The sequence below is a fragment of the Teleopsis dalmanni genome, chromosome 1 (assembly GCF_002237135.1).
Source record: "Teleopsis dalmanni isolate 2A chromosome 1, ASM223713v2, whole genome shotgun sequence".
Classification (NCBI taxonomy): domain Eukaryota; kingdom Metazoa; phylum Arthropoda; class Insecta; order Diptera; family Diopsidae; genus Teleopsis; species Teleopsis dalmanni.
The window spans coordinates 69138761-69161830 of record NC_051846.1 but is presented as its reverse complement, the minus strand read 5'-3'; the positions used below and the strand labels follow the sequence as shown (position 1 = coordinate 69161830).

The 23070-nt window shown below is 30.6% G+C and overlaps 2 protein-coding genes across 2 annotated transcripts; one reads left to right on the top strand and one right to left on the bottom strand.

The window, feature by feature from the left end:
• Positions 1-1293: 1293 nt before the first annotated feature.
• On the bottom strand, positions 1294-11847 carry LOC119668288 (ankyrin repeat and BTB/POZ domain-containing protein 2-like). Its single transcript, XM_038077744.1, has 6 exons — positions 11334-11847; positions 10868-11159; positions 2717-5718; positions 2293-2656; positions 1708-2032; positions 1294-1643 (listed from the first exon to the last, which is right to left on the bottom strand). The coding sequence occupies exons 1-6, from the start codon at positions 11821-11823 to the stop codon at positions 1326-1328; spliced, it is 4791 nt and encodes a 1596-aa protein (XP_037933672.1). The 5' UTR covers positions 11824-11847; the 3' UTR covers positions 1294-1325.
• A 9221-nt stretch (positions 11848-21068) lies between these two features.
• LOC119668287 (ribokinase-like) lies at positions 21069-22535 on the top strand. Its single transcript, XM_038077743.1, has 6 exons — positions 21069-21177; positions 21242-21374; positions 21433-21522; positions 21586-21714; positions 21779-21972; positions 22040-22535. Exons 1-6 carry the CDS (start codon positions 21122-21124, stop codon positions 22398-22400), a joined length of 963 nt encoding a protein of 320 aa, XP_037933671.1. The 5' UTR covers positions 21069-21121; the 3' UTR covers positions 22401-22535.
• The last annotated feature ends 535 nt before the right edge of the window (positions 22536-23070 follow it).

Genomic DNA, 23070 nt, shown 5'->3' with positions numbered 1-23070 from the left:
CAAAGCCTTTCAGGACGGTCGTACGACCGTCGAAGACATGCCGCGTTCTGGACGACCTTCGGCCTCTACCACCGACGAAAACATTGAAAAGGCAAAGGAAATCGTGTTCCAAAATCCTCATGTGAGTGTTAGAGAGATAGCACGAGAGCTAGGCATCGGTCGTGAGAGCTATCCGCCGTAAACGGCCTCAATTGTGGAAGGATAATTCATGGATTTTTCATGACGATAATGCTCCCTCGCACCGAGCCAACATTATCAACGATTTTAAGGCCAAACATTCAATAAATACCATCAAACAGCCACCGTATTCACCTGATCTTGCACCGTGTGACTTTTTCCTGTTTCCCAAACTCAAATTACCACTCAGAGGAACGCGTTTTGAATCCATAGAAGACGAAAAACAGAATTCGCAGAGGGAACTCAAAGCCATACCGGAAAGCGCCTATAAAAAATGTTTTGATGATTGGAAGAAACGTTGGCATTTGTGTATCGCTTCTAATGGAGCATATTTTGAAGGAGATAAAATAAATATTGATGAAGATTAAGAATTTTGCGTTTTATTTAAAATTTCCGGAAACTTTTCGGTCACAATGTATGTACAGCGTTTATAGGTACTATAATATCGAGTTGCTTTCTATAGAAAAAAGCTATGTTTTAATAAATAAAAAAACAATTATGAACAAATTTCGACTAATATAGGTGTTTGAATAATTATAATTTCTTCTAATTAGAAGTTATTAATTGCTGACTAACTTCTATGTAAGCTACGTAAAAAATGTGTTTATATAAATAAAGACAATACATATTTTTTATAGACGATATTACTTTATTTACTTTACAAAATATTTAAATACAATGAAAAATTTTGACTAATATTCACTAAGCAAAACACTATATATAAAAATTACTATAAATATTTTAAGAACTGTGCAAACTACAAACTAAAAGATGCCTGTATAATGAACAAAAAGTATTATATCTATATAATAATTATATATAGTAAACACTTATATATATAAATAGTTTATGAATAAAACATGTTCAAACAAATTGATTAAAAATAAATATTAATAATTATTTTTAATGAATTTCATTCGTGGAAGAACGTTGCAGGTCTGGTATTACATTTACTTACTACTACAACTAAGCATTAAACAACCAGCTTATTCGAAGTCTATAATATACTCAGCAAATATTTATAAAAATACAATTTCACTTTTAAACAATAAATTACAAAATTCCGATATATATTTAAATATCTATATATATTATATATCTATATATATAGTACAAATACACATATCGGTAGATTCATTTTGGTAGCTTTATTTATTTTTAATGGCTCCTAAGCTGCCACCAAGATTAGTGCTTGCACTTGCGTTGCTTTGGCCCAGGCCATTCATTAGGCTTGTGTTCATTGGCACGGGAGAGCTCAGTTGTTGCCGGAAGTTGCTCATACCGCTGGGCTTGCGTTGCTTAATGCGTTGCTGCAAAGCTTGAAGCAAACCAGATAGTACATCATGATTTGGTATTTTCTTAGCGAATAAAAGTCTCTTTACAGAATCATCATATGTAAGTAGAGCAACCATATTCTGTAATAGAAAGCCTTGACAGTACTCTAGTAGTTTATGCGCATTGTAAACCTAAAATTGTAAAAAAAAATTAAATTTATTGAATATATTCACTTTGAATATATATTTGACTTACCTTAGCGTGTATATACATGGCCACTACATTGTCAATATCGATCATTTCCGAGCATCTGGCCTCGGTGTAACGTAGTAAACCTTCCAATTGGAAGAAACTTGCTGCTGCCATAAGTTCTAGCACATCGCTGTGTGACACATCTAAAGTACTACAGCCACCACTGTATAGATACTGCATTACCAACTGGAATATGTGATACCGGATATCATTGATTTGCACTGTTGGTGTATTCCCATCGCTCAGTTTCGAGCTGAGCATATTTTGAAAACGTGGTGAAGCGGTAACTAACACAATCTTGTGACCATAAAATATTTTACTCTCAACTCTGAAAAATTAGAATTAAGAAGTTAATTACAAAATTTTTGTAACAAAACTTAAGTTAATAAAAATTAAGTTGATAGTAATAATTTTATTATTTTTAATAAAAATAAATTCATTAAACGATCTTTAAAGCTACAAAAATAATATTAAAAAGTATCTAAAGTCCTGTTTTTGTTAAGGTAGTGGGCTCATGTTCTACCTCAGATCTATTTTATACTCTCTAAATTTAATAAAAATAAAATATTGCGTTCTTAAGCCACTTACCTAAAAGTAACATCACTAAGTTCTGGGTTATTAACAAATTTAGGATCAATGCGAGAGCTATTAACAGTTTGTAGAGCTGGTTCCTTAATAGTCTTGATTGATTCCCAACCGAAACAGGTTGCAAATATATCGGCCAACAATAAAGTGGTACCCTCATTTTTACTATATCGGAAAATATTGAAAAGTAACGGTAAGCATTCGCTGACAAATTGTGCACTGTAATCATCAGGACAGACTTGAAGAAAATCTTGCAACAGCTGATCTATAACTGCATCCAACCGTAATTCATGTGCTGCAGCTAATGCATGCATCCAACAATGCAATGTCCATGGAACTCCTAAGGTGCGCAATTCTATTGTAATATCTGTTGAAAAAAATGTGAAATCTTACAATAACTCCAATAAAATTAAATTTAAGAACCTACCTAAGTGATTGTTTTCGGCACTGTGATACATGGCCTCCTGCAAACTCTTTATCTGAGTCTTATTAAGCGTCAGTGGTACATCATTTGCTGTTTGCCGTTCATTTGCAGCGCCTGTTCTAGTATTATTTACGGGTTCACCTTCAGCCAGCATTTCTTCTAATGAGAGCACATCACGCGAGCCTGGCGACATTGGTGTGGAGAGCAACTTTCTAAGACAAGCACGTTGACCATGTGCTGCTGCAACTGATATGGCACTGAATGACCCACGTTGTGCGGAGCCGGCAAAGCACATCGAGTCCTTTTGTTGCGTTGAAAGAAATGCATTGGCACCATGTGCTAGCAATAGCGATACCAGTTCAACATTACCAGAACCACAAGCTACTTGTAATGGTGTTAATGTACTTTTGTCTTCACTTAAACGAGCCCCTCCTTCCACTTTACCACCACGTTCTAGCAGCATACGTAAAGCTAAATAATTTGCGCGCGATGCAGCAAAAGTAACTGCAGTCCAGTGTTGCGTATCGGGATGTACAGCTGGACAACTTGTTTGATTAATTGCAGGTACTTCCACATTCGGATCGCATCCTGCATCTAAAAGTGCCTGTATAGCGATTTCATCATTGCGCAGACTAGCAATCATCAGAGCAGTCATGCCTGTGTGATTGAGTGTATCATAACGCGTAGAAGGCGGCAATAAATTTGATGCTTGTGCTAATAGTTCTGCACGTCCAGTTAACATCAACTTGAATGCCAAAGTAATAGTAGCACGTTTTCCCAGTTCCGCTGTGTCTTCACTAAGACTCGTTGCCAGTGTTGCCGTAGTGTTTGTATGTGTAAAATGTGTTTTCTTAGTTGGCAACTCTTCGTCATGGCCAATTGGTCGCATGGGGCAATCTACACCGGGAAGTAGCAGACGTGCTGCTTGCATGACATCATCTTTGTTAATCATGGCCGCGCAACGATACTCGGCATGAGCGGACGCGACACGTAACCACTCAACCAAAGGTGGTAATACAACATACGCTCGTTCGTAACAAAGTTCTTGTACGTTTTGATTGCTGCTATTAGAGTTGCCGCTTGATTGGCCGCCAACATCACTCTGTTCCAGTTGCGAACATCGCATAAAATAGAAAAGCACTGAAAGTGCTGCATTTGATAATGCGGTGTGCTGAAATTTCTGTTGTGCACGTAGCGCCAAGTCTTTCAATTCGGTAATACTACCAACACAAGTAGTCAACAAGCAGGGCTCCAGGCTAGCATTACTTGCACTCGATGAACTAGCATGAGTGCCAGAGCCAAGTGAAGACTGACTGGCCCAACGTGGCATTGTAAGTGCACCAGAAGCAATGCGACCGGCATTTAAATGAGCGAACGGTTGCAACAAACCCCAAAGATCTCCAGAAGTGGCAATCGCATGTTCCAGTGCAGTTACTGTTAATTGATTTGTGCCATCAATTGGAAAACATTGCATCAATACTTCTTCTAGTAAATTTTCTAAGCCAGCACAAAGATAAACTGCCGCATACTCATGTACAAATTTAGCTAAACGCGCATCTACCATCCACCGATGAAACCGGCCCACCGGCAGTTGTAAACCTGCACGTGCTGACTTGCTTTGCTTTAAAGCGCTATCGCCAGGCACAGCGAACATAGCTGCAGCGCGTAAACAAGCCTTAATGCAGGAATCTGCCAATGCTGGACAAAGTACAATTTTAAAAGCGCCCGCAACTTCCTGTTTTGAACACAATCCTAAATTAGTTGACAGTCGCTGCACTTCCCTTGCTATACGTACTAAAGCACGTTGCAGCAGGTAACCTAATCGTGGCACTGTTTCAACAGATACGCGTTCAGCTTGTTCTTTAAAGCGACCATTACGTATGACACGTAAGATGCAATGTTGACTCCAAGGCGGATGTTGTAATTCTACAAGTCGATTATGTGAGTCTACCCAGACAAATTCATCGGCATTGGTTACATTTGTATTGACGGTCTCTAAGGAGGAGTAACGTCCTAAACGCCTGGCGGGCTCTGAACTTTCTGAACCGGCGCTTAAGCTGCTGTAAGTACTGGTGCTGGTTTGTGAACGCATTGTCAACTGTTGTATAGCAAGTTTTATATCTTCGAGGCCACTCCCACCCCAAGGTGCTTTGGCAGGTGTAGCGCGATGTCGTGCACGTGAATGATTTGTGCTTGCGCGTGAACGTGTACTTCGGTTAGTAACACCAGCGGCTAAACGATCTTCAGGTAATGGTCCTAACGCTACACCACCAGGCGATGAGCTGCCATGTCCGCCGGTGTCTGACATACTGGCATGACCAGATGAGCGATTTTCATCCGATGAACTATGACACTCTTGTACACGTTGAAGCGCGCGAAAATCATGATGGTGCGTGCGTGTCCCCAAATTTGGTTTCTGTGAACTTGGACTTTGTTGAAAACTTGCATCTGTAGGTATACCTATGTTGGAACTGTTTAGATTGGTTCCAATTTTCTCCGTAGTTTTTAGTTGAGCTCCAATATTTTGTTGTGCCAGGCTTGAACTTAGCATAGGTGGCTGTGATTTCACTGGTGTGCTTTGTACAGTTAAACGTGCTGGTCCTGCTACGGATCTATGTGGTACAGATTTGCTATTATGTGTTGAAATGCTGTTATGGCTCGTTGGAATAGTTGAATTAAGATTAATTGATTTTTGCGATTGTTGAAAGTTATCGAAATGTGTGCTGTTGTTAGGTGAATTAAGTACAATGGGTTTTGAATGAGACGTAGAGTTGTTTACACCTGGACGTTGTGCTACTTCTTTTGATATACGAGGTGCTGGTGTAGCCACTGCTGGACTTTGAATGCGTCCAGAGGAAACAAGTGCATTAATCATTGTTCCTGTTGCTGTTGTGGCAGATAAATTGGCATTGCTATGGGGAGTTGTGGGTAACCCTGAAGCTGCTGCTGCTGTTAAAAGTGCTGTAGACTGCTGCGAGCTGTAGACGGGCATATTGCTTGTGGGTCTATAAAAGAAAAATAATTATTTAATTTGTGTGTGTGTGAGAACATTTTTTTGCATTTTGTTTTTATAGAATTAATTCGATTTTTATACAAACAATTTTATTTAGTTGAAATGTCTAGAAATTGTGTTTCAATATAATATAATAGTTAATAAAATTATTATTTTTTTCTTTTAATATAAATTATTACGTTATTAATATTTTTATGGTCTCTAAAAAGTATTTGAGCTTTGATAGCATATTCATATCTTCCTATTCTGTTTTGCTTTGTTTTCTTTTATTTCATTATTTGTTATTTTATTGTTTTTATTTAAATTTTTTTTCTTATTAAAAACAGAAAACAAAACTATTTATTTAGAAAACAAAAATATTTGCAGTATGACCCAATTTTAATATTCTTTGAGTTTTTAGACAAAGGAGGCAGAAAATTATTTATTGGCCGCTACTCTTAAGAGTTTTAAACAGTTAATATTATGATTGGTTTTATTAAAATGTATTTCAACTACCGTTTTCTTAATACATAATAAATACACCAAATGTAGTTTTTACTTAACTTCATTTAAATATATTTCATAACTGTTTTTTTCTTGTAAACAAATCGGCAATCAAAGTCAAAATTATGTCATGGCAAATTTACATAATTTCAACGCTTCGATTATTTAAAAACAAATGACATACTCAGTAATGCTAAGAACAAAACTGTAAAATATTCTCCTTTAAATCTGTTATAAAATCTATAATGAAAGTCACATACTTATAAATAAAACAAAATATTTAAAAAATTGAGCTTAAATCAGTTAAATTCTATATAAAACACATTGGGATATATTTGTTTTATTAAAAAAGTTAAATTAATTTGTTAAGTTTCCCAAGCTCAGAGTCAGTGTTCATTAGGCTTGAATATAACTCAGGCTAATTGCCTAATGAACACTAACTCTGAGCTTTAAATTTGGCAGGGTACGAGTGAAAATCTTAGTACTTGCAGTCTTCAAAAATGTATTTACAAATAATCAAATATTCGTATAAGAAATAATTCCAAGATCTCTGATGTTGGATTTTTAGCAATACTCTAAACAGCTGATGACTATTTTTTGTTGCAATTCAGAAATGTTCGAAACGTCTCTATTAAATACAATAATTTATATTACATAAAATAGACATTACCAATTTAATATATCCAATATTAATATATATGTAGAAACTTCTTTTTAAAAAAAGAATGTATTTTTGTTTTAAAAATTAATGATAAAATAAAAACGATATTATATGAGGCCTAAAAAGCCTATGTTGAAACACATTCCTGTGCTCAAAATTTTTTCTGTCAATGTATATTGAATTTACTATAGTACAACTATTGACTATATCTGCTCCTGATCAGCTCAACTTTGTTTATTGATAATTATACATAATTATGTACACCAAAAAAAAAGAGTGTGTGAAATAGAATATTTTGTACAATTGATAGGACTTAGGACTTTATCGATACAGACTAAATTTATTTAAGTTAGTTTTTTATTGTATAATCGATATGATGTCAAAAATTGTTTAAGTTCATTACTGTGTTTGATTTATAATTTTAATTTATTTTTATATAAATGTCAACCACGACTTCATTTTATTTGGGTTCTTCTTCAAGGGAGGTATTATTGTATAACAATCGATTGCGCAAACGGACTGTTTATACTTAAAAACTGAATTTATAACAATCAAATAATAATATATATTATTATTTCAATGTCTTTTTGACATATCTTGACAAACTAAATATATTTTTTTATCATGATGGTATAAAAACTATAATAAATATATTATTTTATTACATTGTAATAATTCAATAAAGCGTCAATGCAAGTGTCATATGATATTACTGACCTATTTTATGCACTACTATCATTTTGCAATAACAATAAAGATATTGTAAATATAATAATTTTATATTTTTCATTTTAATAAAAATCTCTGTTGATCCATTAATCTGTGAATATTCTACGTTTAATATTATAGAAAGTGAAAATTTCGCTTAAACATAATTGCTTAGTATGAAAATGAAGGTAGTTGTGACATTATAAATACAATGATTTAATTTTATTTGTAGTTATTTACTTTAACAAATATTATAAGTACGGGTTTTGTAAACCATTCTCACTATAAATAAACAAACAACTAACAAAGTATTACTCTGTGATATAATAGAGCCAATTACTTTTATCAATTCAAATCAAAACTTCATAATTTCAGCATTGAAATAATTACAATATTTTAAAAATGGTAGAGATTTTGAATATTAAATCTATAAATTATATTAACTTAAGTATTTATTTTAGGATTTTCTAAAACGAAAGAATTTATTATTAAATTATAGATAAATGGTAAATGGACGGTATTCATTTCAAAACCAACAGTATTAATTATCATACAACTCTTGATAGTGTAAGATTATACAAATTTAATTTTTTTAATCTTAAAAACATTTAAAAGAATACCTAAAATATATAAGATATTAATTTTCAATTATTTTATCTATAAAGATATTGTGGGACGATAGTTAATGAACATTTTGATGAGTTTTACAACAATTTTCTACAAGAACACATTTTCTACTTCAAATACAAAAGTCAAGCAAGAACTGTCATAGTTAAGATATAAAAAATATAAGACTATTTAGAGTTAGGTATTAAATTAAACTACCCATTTAAATGATATATATCTTGAATTCAAACAGTTATTAAAAGATATAGAAATAATGAGTATTACCATTGCTTAGTTTTAGGTTTCCAATATAAAACTACAAATTTTCAACAATTTATCAAAGTCAAAATTTTAAAAAAAGTTGGTAAAAGTACTACCCTGAACTTACAGTCATACATATAATCCATAAACCTATCCTCCATTGACTTATAATAAAATGCAGATTAAATTAATTTGGGTTATCATTCTAAAAATTTTATATTGATATATGTTAAATCAGCAATCATATATTTTTAAGTAGAAAAGTTTTCATTTCATTATTTTTTCTATAGATCCATAGATATTTTATGGTAAGCACTATTCCATAAGTTAATACTGTCTGAGGGAATGGTAATGAAAATTGATACTGATTTTTCTTATGCTCCTGAAGGACTAAGACTTTGAAAGAACGCAATTTTTAACATCTCTTTAGCCAGATATCTGGAACAAGTACCATAACGAATGGCATTATAAATCGAGTAACTTCCAAAAGAAGAAGATGTATGCATTCGTAAGGTAGTTTTTTATAACTTCCTATTCTGTTATATACATCTAGTATATTGTAAGTTAATGCTGTGTTGATCTAAGACACTTTCCTGCACTTTTGAAGTGCTCTTTTTATAACTTCTATTCTGTGGTAAACATATATTACATATATTGTAAGCTAATGCGGTCTTGATCCAAAGATTGCTCTTTTCTGCGCTCTTGGGCAATTTTTAACAGTTTCTTATTTAGATATTTTGAAAAAATACAAGATTTAATATCAAATTTAAAAATATAATTAAACAAGTAGCTAAATACTAACGATTTTTATTGGCCCAATTTCTAATCAGTGGACTGTATAAAATTGGTGGATATCTTTTAGAAATTCTAGAGGTTGATTATGGCAAGTATTAAAGTGTGGAATCTGTAAGAAGCCATTATTTCTAAAAACAATAATGGTTAGACCTGAAGAAATGTTCAATATTTGATCAAAATATAACTCTTGTAATTGGCACAATAGATCTTTTAGGTCGCAGTACACGATCCCTTACTCAATAATAATAACTCTTGTAATCGTAATGATTAATTTAACTGGCTGTTCGAAAAGAACTGATGGCTTGCTGAAAATTTTATTACATTTACATAAATTTACATAAATTGAAGAGCATGAATGGGTTAGGTAGGAAATACGGAATTGAGACATTAGCAATATTTCAGGGGACATAGTTTTCTTTATTTATGTATAGTATTGCGATTAGTAAGTTAAAATCACATTTGGTATAAGATTTATACATAATGGACTGAAGCTAAAAGTTGTAACTGATTGTGTTTTCGATTGGTAAATTTGGTTTCAATCTATACTTACTCTTGATTTGTTAAATTTTGTTATCTAATCGAATATTTTTAGAGTAAACTAACATTTTTGTAGTAATTTTAGTAGAAATGTATATTTTTCATATATTATTATGTTAAGCCTTTTCCGATTTAGTGCATCTGGGCACTTTTACCCCTTGATAGCTGGGGGGATTCTGCAGAGTCCCGCCCATCTTACTGACAAATTTGAGTATTCTTGATAATCTTCGTGATTATTCAATGATTGATATAAGATCTGCGGTACATTTGACTTGACAAAGTCATATAAAACAACTGTTAGTTTTAGGGTAATGTTGCTATTCTGGTGAAATATTTAGAGTATTATAAATTAATCTTGAGTGTTATAAATTTTGCGAGAGATTTATCAATTGACAATGAAAATCACACTAAAAGTGACTCTCGATTGAAGACTTACTCCAGATTTTTCAATCGAAAACTGTACGGCTTTATTGCTTTAATCTGACATTCAACTTTTCAGCCTGTGAGTAATGCAGTGACTACACTTTTGGCCGCAGCACCGGTTTTCAATGCAGTGTTTATCAAATTATTGTGGTTTTTGCAGTTAAAATGATTGGAACAGTTAAATGATTGACACAATTGCATGAGTAGTTCTATTCGAGTCATTTTACTAAGGACATCGCTTATAAGTATTATAGAGCTCTGTTTTTTCCCACCTTGAGCAGCATAATAATATTTTAATATAATTTTTTATAGATTCTTACTTCACTAATTTTTTTTTATGTGATTTCTTACTTATCTAAGATATTTAGCATCTTTAGCATTCTTTATTTAGCAACGAATTTATCATATAAGAAATATATTGCCAACAACTTTAAAATAAACTAACCGCTTTCGTAGAATATCTTCCTTTTACGCATAATGTGGAAATAAAATAAAAGGATGGAATAAATCTGCGAATGCGGCCCTATGCTTCTCCTCTTAGGAATTAAAGGATTAAATATATATATATATAAATCTGTCAATAAGTGACGAGGATGTTTTTGAGAAAACTTTACATATACTTTTTCATTGCGGAAAAAAATATTAGAATATATTTAAAAATAAATACCGTGCGCGCCACTCCTGCACAAAACTCCAATCGCACGAGCCATAATAGCTAGCGGCATCTTCAGGTACCAAAACGATTTCGTCTGGTTTTGGTTTTCGAACGACGGCACGTGTTGGTTTCGCTACTGTTTCGACCAATGCATTTGCCCGATTGTAATTGCCTTCGATTTTGATATTAATAACGCCATTCTCTATGCTCTCAATAAAGGAAGGCAATTCATCATCATTCATCGCTGCTGTGGGTAACTCGGATGCCTTAAGCGTTGTGGTGTTTTGACTGTTGTCGATGCTTGGTGCATTAGACAAGGTATCAGTTAACGCAGCATTTAAATCATTTGCAGTCTTATTGTTGTTTTTGTTGTTTTTGTTGTTTTTATTGTTATTGTTGGTAGTATTGCAGTCATTATTATTATCATTGTTGTTGTTATTGTTGTTGCTATTATTGTTATTTTTGTTGCTGTTATTATTATTATTGTTGTTGTTTGTTAGCTGATCTGTAGCATTGGCAGTCTTACCACCGCGATTTGCTATCGAATCACCAAAATAGATAATCACTTTGTGATTTGGCTTAGGCGGTGCTACTGGTTTGGCATTGTTTTTACTTTTGTTTTTGTTCTTTATTAATGATGGTGTAATTGGTGCTGATGGGGGACTTAAGAGTGTAGGTGAAGGTGTTGTTGTTGTCGTTGTTGTTTCTTTTTTATTTGGTTGCTCGTATATGTTTGGTGTTGCACTCATTGCACGTTGCTGACACATTTCGCTGCACTTCAGAGATTGCGGTTGAAATGTCTTGAAAGAATTAATGCTGCGTCGGCGCAATATGAAATTTTCATTGAAACGTCCGAACAAGGAGTTCGGTGGGCGTGGTGCTGGTCGTTTGGGTGGCTTAGCTGGTTTGTACCCGCGTAATTCACGACACAAACTGCAGCTGCAGTCTTTGGTGCAATACATTTTCATTTATTATTGTTTTTGGTCGTTCTTATAAATGCTTTGGTCGATTGATTGTGTTTCGGAATGAACGAAAATTATTTTAATTACAGTTAAGACATTTTTTATTTTTTATTTTTTATTTTATATCTTTATTGTTATTACCTATATTTCATATGCACTGTTTTGAAAATACTGTTGTTTAAATTATTGTTTAAAACTATATTATTCTCTTTTCTAAATTTTATATTATTAAATACATATGAAGGTATGAGGAGATAAAGATTTATTTAGAGCACTTTAGTTAAGTAAAAAAAAAAACACATTTTAATACATTTTTTGGGTTAATGTTTAATAAATTTTTTTATTTTTTAATAGGTATGCTTACGTTTCATACAGCATAGTTAATTTTTAGGTTGTTAAGTTTTTTATATTGTACTTTTATATATTTGTCTTTAACTTATTTTTGGAATTCATCAACATTTTGTGTTGAAATAATAATATTAGCGTAAAAAAAAGTTAAATTAAATTAAAACCACTTCCACTGCTTCAAGGCTTCATTTGTTCATCCAATATCAAATGACCCTAGCCAATATCAAAGTATCCACAAAAGCAAAATGAAACTGATCAGAGTTAAAAATTTATGCTATTATGTCGCTGTTTCCGGTTGGTCGTGCACGTAAATATATTTTCATTATAATTTGAACTGGTGTAACTATAACTACACTTGCCCATAATTTCGTAAAAATCATTTGATGCGGTTTTTTTTAAACAATTTTTTTAATAAAATACGTTCCATTCAATTAAATTTTCAAGAAAAAATTATAAAAAACATTTTTTTCTTTTCATTTTGCACATTTTAAAAATTTCCCAATCCATTAGTGACCAGCATTAAAGGGCCTTCGCAGACTAATGTTTTCGACCAAATTTTTTTTTATGTTTTTCACAAAAATTTTTACAGTAAAATGGAAAATAGAGACTTCAACGATGCGTAAATATTTTCATTTTCATATAATTTCGATTATTTTTTTTTTTAACTTTATAGCGAGACTCAGAATTAACAAAATTGCGCATGCGCGACGATTCTTGCAACGGTTTTTCTTTAGTTTTCTGTTGGAACTCAGTTTTCATTCAAGTGTTCGCCTTTGTCAACAGTACCGACCATATGCGTTCATCGCCAAAATGAAACTGAAATTTCGCTTTTGAGTTTGGTCTGCTTTGGTTTGGAGTTTCTGTCGGCTTCCATCTAATTTCGAGCTCAGCATCAAGCACTCGCTAACTGCGAGAGAATGCGAACTTATTTTTTGAACTGTTGTTTTTTTTCTAGAGTTTTACCTCTCTACTTCGTAGCTAATTTGCGTGCTCAGTCCGTAGAAAAACCTGCCGATCTAAAGCCTGGCTTACGCAGAGCGTAATGAGATTATACTTATTATTAGATGGATTTTTTCTTGACTGGAAAAACAATAGAAAATCGTAACTGAAAATTTGATATGGTTAAGAGACCTTTGCGGAATATTTATGGAGCTTAAGTAAGTGTAGAAAATAATAAACGTATGAAAAATTAAGAATTGTTTAGTTCAGTTATGTACAGGGTGTAAAAGTATCCAGTAAAGTGAAAAATCGAAAATTTTATAAAAGATATTTTTTAACCTTTTTTTGTTGTCTTCATGGGTAATATAAAAATAAGTATTTTTTTGTATTTCATTTTAGTTATTAAAAAAATGTGGGTTAAGTAGATACTTGATGTAATTTGTCGGATCAAACTGTTGAACACAGTAATGTTCAACTACTCGACTACTCCCAGTATTTATCGAATTTGATCAAGTACTACTTTTATCAGAAATTGCTGTCATTTTGACAAATATGTCCTATATATATGTATAATGGTGATCCTCAGTTGTGTGGGGAAAAATATGTTTTTTTCTGATCCGATTAAAAAATTGCTGTGTTTGCTGTTGTTAGGTGGAAATTGTGACTAGATTTCTAACTTCTAATGGCTTCGCTGTACGCCTTAAAATAAACTTTTTCCAAATTTTTTTTTCTTTCTGTTAATGAAAAGAAAATAAAACGTATAACCAATCTGACCTGAAAAAAAGTGTTTCAGAGCCACCCAAATATGTTTATGTCTTCTACAATAAGAGTGATATGCATCGTTGTTATATGTTTAAGTTACCCTGTATATTGCATATATTTACAATATTATTGTCCATTGTATAAGAGCTTAGAAGATGTGCCGTAAAGCTTCATTATTGTCAAAAGTCAAGATTTGCATGCGAATCAACTGAACTGAAATGCAGCATGTCTTCTTTAAAGAGATTTTCCTATTTCGTACTGTACGCAAAAATAAGATTTAAGATAATTTGAAAAAAAAAAAAAATAAAATATATCAGGAAGGAAGGAAATGCATAAATTAAAATGATAAAAAAAATACTACAAAATGAAAAAAAAATTCAGAAATAATAAAATATCAATTAAGCTGTTGTTAAAGTTCGCATTGAAACATTGTTGCTACTGCAGCCGTAAAAGATAAAAACTAAATGCAACTATGAAGTAAAAACATTGTCAGAGATATACAAAAAAAACATAAAACAGGCGCAATAACTTCATTACATCGTATGTGAACACATATCACAGTATTATACTGAGCCCCTTGAGATGAATTACCACACCAGAACTACGTGAAGACGTCAAACATTGTTGCTATTGTGGTAGTTATGGCATTAACCCATTACCGGAAAAAAGCAAATGAATGAGTAATAATGAAATGAAAAATTGATTAGGTTCTTATGTGCTTTTTGTTGTTGTTATTGTTGTTCTGTTGTTGTTTACCTTTATGTTAGTCCATTTGGTTGTCTATCTGTCTAATTGTTCGTTGCTCTGATCTCACCAAATGACTTTTAAACACGCAACCGCGTCTGCGTGCGCATAATGTAAGCCTCAGACATAATTGTTTTTCATTCTATTTTCTTCATTCATTATTTATTATTATTACTATTTCTTATTTTTTTTTTTTGGATTTTCTTTTTTATTACTCTGCTTAGAATTCGAACTTTCAGTTCCGTACTGATTTATTAGAAAACTGTAGTTCTGCGATGTGCCATGTCATGCCAAGCGAGACCCCTTACAAATGCTACAGTTGCTTTTCTTATTTTCTTCGTTTCTTTACTATTTTTTTGTTAGAAATTAGTTTTCTAAAGAGCTGGGGTCACTCCACTATACTGTTCCTCTCTAAGCCACAGTGCAAGAGTTTTACGTCACTGTCACTTTGACATCAATGTGTTCATATTTCTACAATGTATACGTATCTGTATATATTTTTATGGGTCTATATATACGTATATGCGTGTTTTTATCTCTTGACATGTTGCGCTTTTATTCGGTTTTGTGTTATTTATGTTATTTTATGATCTTTCATGTTTTCATGCTGATAAGTTTATATTCATGACGTTAATCTTTTCTGAAGCGATTTTGTATCTTCGGCGATCTTAACATTGGAGAACAGAACGTTCTGTATTTGCTTAAGTGGTTAGGAATATGGAATGCGTTCATTCATACTCATATGGTGAAGTTTTTATTTGCGGCTCCGTTATGTTTAACTCTGATTCTATTGACTTTCGTTCAAGTTATGACATTTTGATTTGATTTTATTTATTACAATTGGTCTTGTCATTGAGGTCTTAAATTTGATATTTCTTGACCACAAATTGAGTTTTAAAGAATTTTTTTTGTTATTTCTAAACTTGTTACTTATTCGTTAATTAATATTTCCATTGAATCGAGATAATTTTGATATCTTTATGCATCAAATGTTTACGAAATTCAAATATTCAAATATTCACTGCTATAATTATAAATTGGAGATAATCAAAGAACTTAAGGCACAAACCTAATACAGTGACAAAACCGCTAATTTGTGTGGTTTTTAAATTTAATCATTATATAAATTAATAACATTATGTGACATTAAAGAGTCTCATCTTATTTTTCATTAGTGTGAAAGTAATTCGGGACTGCAAAGGTCAAATCTATCAGGTTTTTATCAGGTATCTATCTAAAGGGTCAATTAAAATATTTATTTCAGGAGATACCAGTTTCTTATCAGTAAGCTAAGTAAAAATAACTCTTTTTGATAAAAATGTGTGCCTGAGACATCCTTATTTAAATTTCCTTCCTTTTCTATCAAAAATGTGTACCTATTCATTCATACATATTTTTATTAAAATTGCCATGGATATCCATATTTGAATTCCCTTCATGTGTATATATTCATCCATAGAATGTTTGCTAAAAACATAAAACTCGTATCATATGTTTTATTAATCCATTAATGTTTTCATAGTTGAAATTAAATCCATTCCTGGCAGAGACCCAATTATATAGGAAAAAAACAGGTTGTAAACTTAATTCAGCAGATCCGATATGATTAAAAAATAAAAAGAGAGAAAAATGATTTTATTTTGTGTATCATACAATTGAGACACATGCTACTAATACGAAGCATAAATTAAATTATATATATATATATATATGGTTTATGCTTATACGAAGTATAATTAATTGTGGATATAAATAATTTAAAAAATTAAAAATTTTTTATTTGGAAATTGATGTCAATTTTTATGTAAGTTTTTAAAAAAAATGTTACGTTTTCTGTTTTTAATTGTTTTTAATTTATAACAAAATTGTAGTTATATTTATGAAAGATAAACCGTATATCTTAGCAGGTCTGATAAACTCATTATTTTTGCATACTTAATGTTCAATATGGAAATATGTTAAAAAGTAATATTAACCCTGGACGTATAATCATAATTCTACTAACGTTAAGAATAATCATACGTAAAAATGACGTACAATTTTCAGAGTTTATATTTTGCCGTTATATTAATTTAAATGTTTGCTAGTTTTTACAAGTTTTTTAAAGAAGTATTTATTTATTCAAATTAAAACAAAACAGTAATACTTTTAAACACATTTTTTTAAATAAACATAATAAATATAATATGCCAATGATTTTCACTTAAAAAGGAATTGCATTTTTCAACATTATGTATTAGGAGTAAATTTTCAATATTTCTTTATATTTTTTTTTTATTTTTACTTAGAATAAATCAAAAAATAATAATAGAAACAAAAAAGTTAATGAAATTTATATATACTTATAAAATAAACAAATTAAAGTTAGCTTATACAAATAGCAAGTCATATTGAGATCGTCATAAATGTTACGAAAATAATTAAAATTATTAGGAACTTTGGTTCAAATCAGCTAATTTTAGTTACATATATAATAATAATTAATCCTATGCAGAAATACACTTAAAGCATGTATCACGATTGTGCTCTCTACAAATCAGCTTTTTACAAGAACTACATCTAATGTTTGTCATTCTTTTTTTCTTATATGAACAGAATGCACAATATGTTCGACTAGAACTAGACTTTCCACCTTTCTGATCATTTTCTTCATCTTTTTGTAATATTTCAACAATATTAAATGTCTTTGATTTCATTTCTATTAAAACTTTACTGAAATTTGAAAGAAATAAAAGTTTTTCAAAATACTTTATTAGCCATAAAAATTACACAAAGTATAATCATACGTAAAAATGACGTACAACGACTCAATATCTAACTTATGTCATGACTTACCGACACTTATCATATACCTTACTGACTGAACATATCAAGAGCGCGAGACCAATATATGAACACAAAAATGAAATAACTGTAAAAAACGAAAACGTGTACTTCAAATTTACGTACATTATGCGTCCAGGGTTAATCAAGAATGCGTAAAGGTTCCTCTAAGAAACCATAAGAATAACCAACTAATTGAGTGCTATTGTCCTTGTCAATTCTAGTACTTACGAAAATTGATGGTTTCTGGCACCATGTGTAGCGTGTTTGGTAAAAAATAAAATAGGTAACTTTCAAATCCCTCGCAATGCAAGTATTTCGTGAATAATGTAATATCACCATTAAGATATTAGATTATCTGTTAAGATATTTTTTTGATGTTATAACGGATTAGCTAAAAATAACATGATGTGCATTTTCCACACTGATCAGCATAACATATACTCACTTCTTCAGTAATAATAAGTATGGACTAATCCATCTTGTATTGCAAATACGAAACCAACAGTTTCAACAAAAATATCTTGTATAGAGATGAGTAAAATGATAATTCAATATAATAATTTAATTTAATTCACAGAACCCAAAGAACAAAATGTTTTATAATTAACATTAGATATAGTTAATTTAAACTGCTGTGGTACTGATTGTTCTGTACACAAGAGACTCAAATTCTTTGTCGCTAAATTGAGTGTTTAGCGATGCTGCCTATTGGTAATATAGTTTTACAATATGGAAAATATCACCACCACTGAAGTTCCCAGCTAGTCATATAATTTGCACTACATATGTTAAGTGGTACTTGCAAAAATCACATATCAAATTTCTGATTTTCATGCGATTTCCGCCAAAAAGGTCATAAAAATATCCTGACCATTTGTCATTTATATACTGTCTGTATATAATATGGCACTAAATAATTACCAATAGACTTTAATTTACTTTATAAAAAATAATTTCTAATGCTAAAAATAATTTGTCGATCTTTTTATAGATAATGCTTTGAAGCTATATTTTGCCGACTCTCCTTTTGCTCTTTTATAATATCAAATTAATTATTTTTGCGTTCATTCAATATAAATCGATATTTATTTATTTTTTGAATTATTCGCTATAATTTTTTATGATCACTTTTACTTATAATAAAATTCGTTTGAAAACAATAAACAAAAGCAATTGTATTTCAAAAGTGTTCGTGCTCGCAAGATTAAAAATAAATAGAAAATAATAAAATATATAAAAGTGTTTTTAATTATGTTATTTTTTGCAGCACGCAAATAAAATTAAAATTATTATTTGTATAAAAAATTAAAATAAATATATCAAAAGTCTAAGTCTAAATGATTAATAATGGCTCAGCCACAAAATGTCTTGAGGTTTCCAAAGTAATTTATTAGAAAGCTTTGGCGGCTGAAATAACAACAACATAACAATGTATTTAAAACAACATTGAGTAGCAAAAACAAACCTTCGAAATGGGTCAAGATCCACTAAGAGCGGCCGAGACGGTTAAGAATAGATGAGGGCAATTCTTGTGGGAAAAACTACTGCCAGAAAGTCTTGAGTTAATTGTGTACGCCACGCAAAGTAATTATTATTTTATTTTAAGCTACACGTGTACTTAACTAAGAGAGGCTTGTAATAAAAGTTGCTTTAAATATAAATAAAAAAAATTTGTTAAAAAATAATTACAAATTTTATTTTGCCTAAAATGGACTCGTTTCTTATTGTTTATTAAAAAACTAAATATTGTATGTTAATTACTTAAAATATTATTTTTTATTATGAATATATATTTTTTTTAATAAGTTTAATATTTTTTTTTATTATTAATATATATTTTTTTAATAACTCTTCTTTAATTAACATTCCTAGCACTTTCTATTCCATACAATTATTAAAAAATTTTTAAACTAAAATTAATTTATTATTCAACAATTTTCTAATAAAATAATTACGAAAAAATGCATTGAAACTGAAAGAAAAAGAAAAAGTAATGCCAAAGTAGTGAGATTCTTCATACATTTTTTATCACAAAGTCGCTAAATAAAAACACACAAAACTTCGTAATAAAATAATTTAATGTAATTTTTGCGTGAAAATGCCAAAACTAACCCAAAACAAAAGAAATTTTATTAGATTTTTTTAGATACTTAATGTAATTACATTAAATTTTGAAAAATATAGAAATTGAAATGATATTCAGCGAAGCAGTGGAAGAATGGGCAGTTGTCATGAAAGTGTTTAAAATTGTTAAATTAAAAAAAAACTTCATAAATGTTAAAGAAAATATAATTAAAAACGTAGGCGGAAGATCTACAGAAATAAAAACATAATTGGCGTTATTACTGCGGTGGGAACGAGTTGAAGAAAGTATTTGATAAACAAATGTAAACAAACTTTTCATTATCATAAGATTCGTAATGTATTCTGCAAATGAAGAGTATTTCATTCATGTGAACCTAAACGAACTCATGATTGAAATAAGAGGATAGTTCAGCAAAAATTACGCGGAAAACATGAGGATCATATTTATCACAAAATATGTCTGAAATGAGTTCATACAATAGAAAAATCAAGTATGTACAATATCTAGATTTAACCCAAAAAACTCCAATCGAAGAGAGAATAAGGTTTAAGTCAACGCAATTTTTATAAATGAAGCTGAAGAACAGGTTGCTGATAATATTAATATATTATAAAATATAAAATATAATATAATATAGAATATTGTTAATATCAATATTAATAATATTAATAAATATATACATTAATATATATAATAATATATAATAATAATATATAATATACATAATATATAATAATATGATTAGAATTAAGGTTTATAGTATTTGTCTAGAATTAAGGTACATTGTATTATGGCCTTTATTTATTTTGTCATTTTAATTGTGTCGTAGCCTTTAAGCACACGCAAAAAGGCGGCGTGTGGCTTGGTGGTGAGTAATAAAGAAAGCGTGAAGGAAAAGATATCAGTAAACTAACTGAATAGAAACAAATATATACAATATATATATTAATATTATTAATATCAATATTAATAATATTACATGGTGTGTTTTTTGTAGCTGCATAAGAAATATCGATATCCATAACTATAGCTTTACAGCTTGAAAATGTCAAACTGTCTTCACATTCCTGTTCAGTAAGGTTTGACAATTCATCATGAATCATTTAAGACTTGAACTTACTTACGTACTTACTTACTGCTGCCCTTCTCTCCTAGTGAGGCTTAGGGCGTCAAAGATTCCTCTGATCTTACTCTTTTGCCTGCTTCTCTGTACTGTGCATCTTTAAGCTACTGGTCTACGGTTCTTCGCCATGTCTTAGCTTCCAACAATATTTCTGTCTTGTAAGTCCTCATGCAGTTAAAAAAACATTCGATATATTGAAATTGTCCCCTCTTTTCTATGATTTGTTATGAACCTACTAGAATCGTTTACGTCAACGTAAACAAAATCGTTGATTTTATAGCTACTAGATTATTAAATATAATATACTTTATATATTCTGATTGACCCATTACCAATTGTGAATTTTAAAATTTGAAATCGATAAAATTTTTGATCAAAGAAACTTTGAATTTCAAGTTAATTTTTTCATTTATTTTTTGTGGATAAAAAATTTGTGGTTTTTTAGACTTTATTTTGATCTTTTATAGCTACCAAAAATGGCAGAAGACATAGAAATAATTGTTTATGGGGCAGCTTATTTTAATATTATTAGGTTAGATACGGGAATTATTATATTTTAAATTTAAATTTAACACTAACAGCTTTCTCTAATACAGTCGCGTTCCTCGCCTACCTAGAAAAGGTGAGAAAATGGTGGCTAATGAAATTAAGGCTGATTTTGGCGGAGATACTATATTTAGTGGCACTGTGGCTAATAAACTCGGTGCTCGAACAGCTGTAGTTACAAAAGTGAATACAAAATTTATATTTTAATTGTTGCTTATATTAAAAAAATGCATTACCATAGGTTGGATTGGATGATAATGGAAAAAGTTTCGCTGAATATATGCAAAGTTTAGATATCGATACAACTTATCTAGAAATATGTAGAGGGCAGGTAAGTGATACTTCTGAAAAATGAATAAATGTGCACTTCAATGGTTAACAAAGAATTTAAAAGAGAACAGGGATTCGGCAAATCAATATCGGAGATAATGGGCAAAAACATATCATTTCTATACCAGGCGCCAATATATTAGCCACCTGTGTTGATATCGGCTCAGCTTTGGAAGTTTTTAAAAATGCTAAAGTAAACGCTTTCGTGTATTTTTAGCAAATCTCCGATATTTTTTTTATTAATGTCAATTTTGCAGGTATTGATCTGTCAACAAGATTTAAATTTGGGATCAGTAATACATGCTTTGAAGACATTTAAGGGAATTTCAATCTTAGATGGCGTTTTCATTCAAAACCCTCCACTTGATTGCATAAAAGAAGCGACCTATTATTGTTGCAGTGGAGAAATGGCCGCACGTATTCTCGGAGTATCAAAACTTCTAGTCGTGAAGTAATTTTATATTGATTAAAAATTGTCAATTGTATTTAACAAAAAATTTTTTTTTGTTTTCGTAAAGTGACTTCGTTATGGCATTAAATAAAATTTTAGAAATGGGTGCAAAGATACCAATTATAACTGTCGGATTACGTGGAGTAGTTTACGTTGAAACACAAGAGACTCGTTCGTATATACTAGTACCTTTACGTCCACGTTCTATTAGAAACCTGACAAACACAGGTACAGGGTTTGTTGGTGCTCTGGCTTATTATTTAGCCCATTTTCCAAATGTGTCTCTACAACAGAAGATTGGATGTGCTTATGAAGTGACCATGTTCTCTGGTGTCGTTGACGAAAATTGTGGATCTGATGCTTGTGAATTACAAATTGATCCGTTAAAAGTTGTATATCCTTGGCGATTATTACGTTCTCAATATTAAATGCATTTAGTCAATAAGACAAAAGTTAATCAATTGAACGGTAGTAATAAGACATAATGTATATTTCGTAGGTAAATAAATAGTAGTTATATTTTATCTCTGTATATAGCAGCAATTTTCACTTACTTGAAACAAAAAATATAATAAATTTCCTATTTTTAACTGATATTGAAACTGTGTGAGTTATTGTATTATTTTAATGTAAGGACAGTATATTGTACGAATTTTTTTGTCCTTAAATATCTAAAGAAATATTGTTGTAATTATTAATATAGTACTTATTGACGAGTTTGTCATTGATAAATATATTATATTAAATAAATAATTGTCCCTGCTAATATATATTATGGAGGTCGGTATATTATAAAGGACTTCAACTCATGAAATATGTAAATTTGAATTTAATAAGAAAATAATAATAATAATTTTACACAGCAAGCTAAAACAATTACCGTTGATATGAATAAACTACGGGGTAGCAAGATTAAGACTAGATTAGATGTCGAGATAGGAATGCTGTAAATAGGATTCAGGCATTGTATTTCTGCCAGGAATTTGTAAATAAATAGGCTAAATCAACGAAGGGAAGGGACTAGTAAATATTATGCGGATGTGTAAAATTGTTTAACCGAAGAAAGTCGACGATTCGGGCGATAAGGGCTAATGACTC

What these genes read in the sequence shown, in the direction of transcription:
- LOC119668288 (XM_038077744.1), bottom strand. Translation starts at nt 11,823, where the DNA reads ATGAAAATGTATTGCACCAAAGACTGCAGCTGCAGTTTGTGTCGTGAA. An exon ending in AACAAACAACAACAATAATA is followed by an intron (nt 11,160 to 11,333) that starts ATAATAACAGCA and finishes TGTCTAATGCAC; the next exon opens with CAAGCATCGACAACAGTCAA. An exon ending in TGCCGAAAACAATCACTTAG is followed by an intron (nt 2,657 to 2,716) that starts GTAGGTTCTTAA and finishes TTTTTTCAACAG; the next exon opens with ATATTACAATAGAATTGCGC.
- LOC119668287 (XM_038077743.1), top strand. Translation starts at nt 21,122, where the DNA reads ATGGCAGAAGACATAGAAATAATTGTTTATGGGGCAGCTTATTTTAAT. An exon ending in GAACAGCTGTAGTTACAAAA is followed by an intron (nt 21,375 to 21,432) that starts GTGAATACAAAA and finishes GCATTACCATAG; the next exon opens with GTTGGATTGGATGATAATGG. An exon ending in AAGTTTTTAAAAATGCTAAA is followed by an intron (nt 21,715 to 21,778) that starts GTAAACGCTTTC and finishes TCAATTTTGCAG; the next exon opens with GTATTGATCTGTCAACAAGA.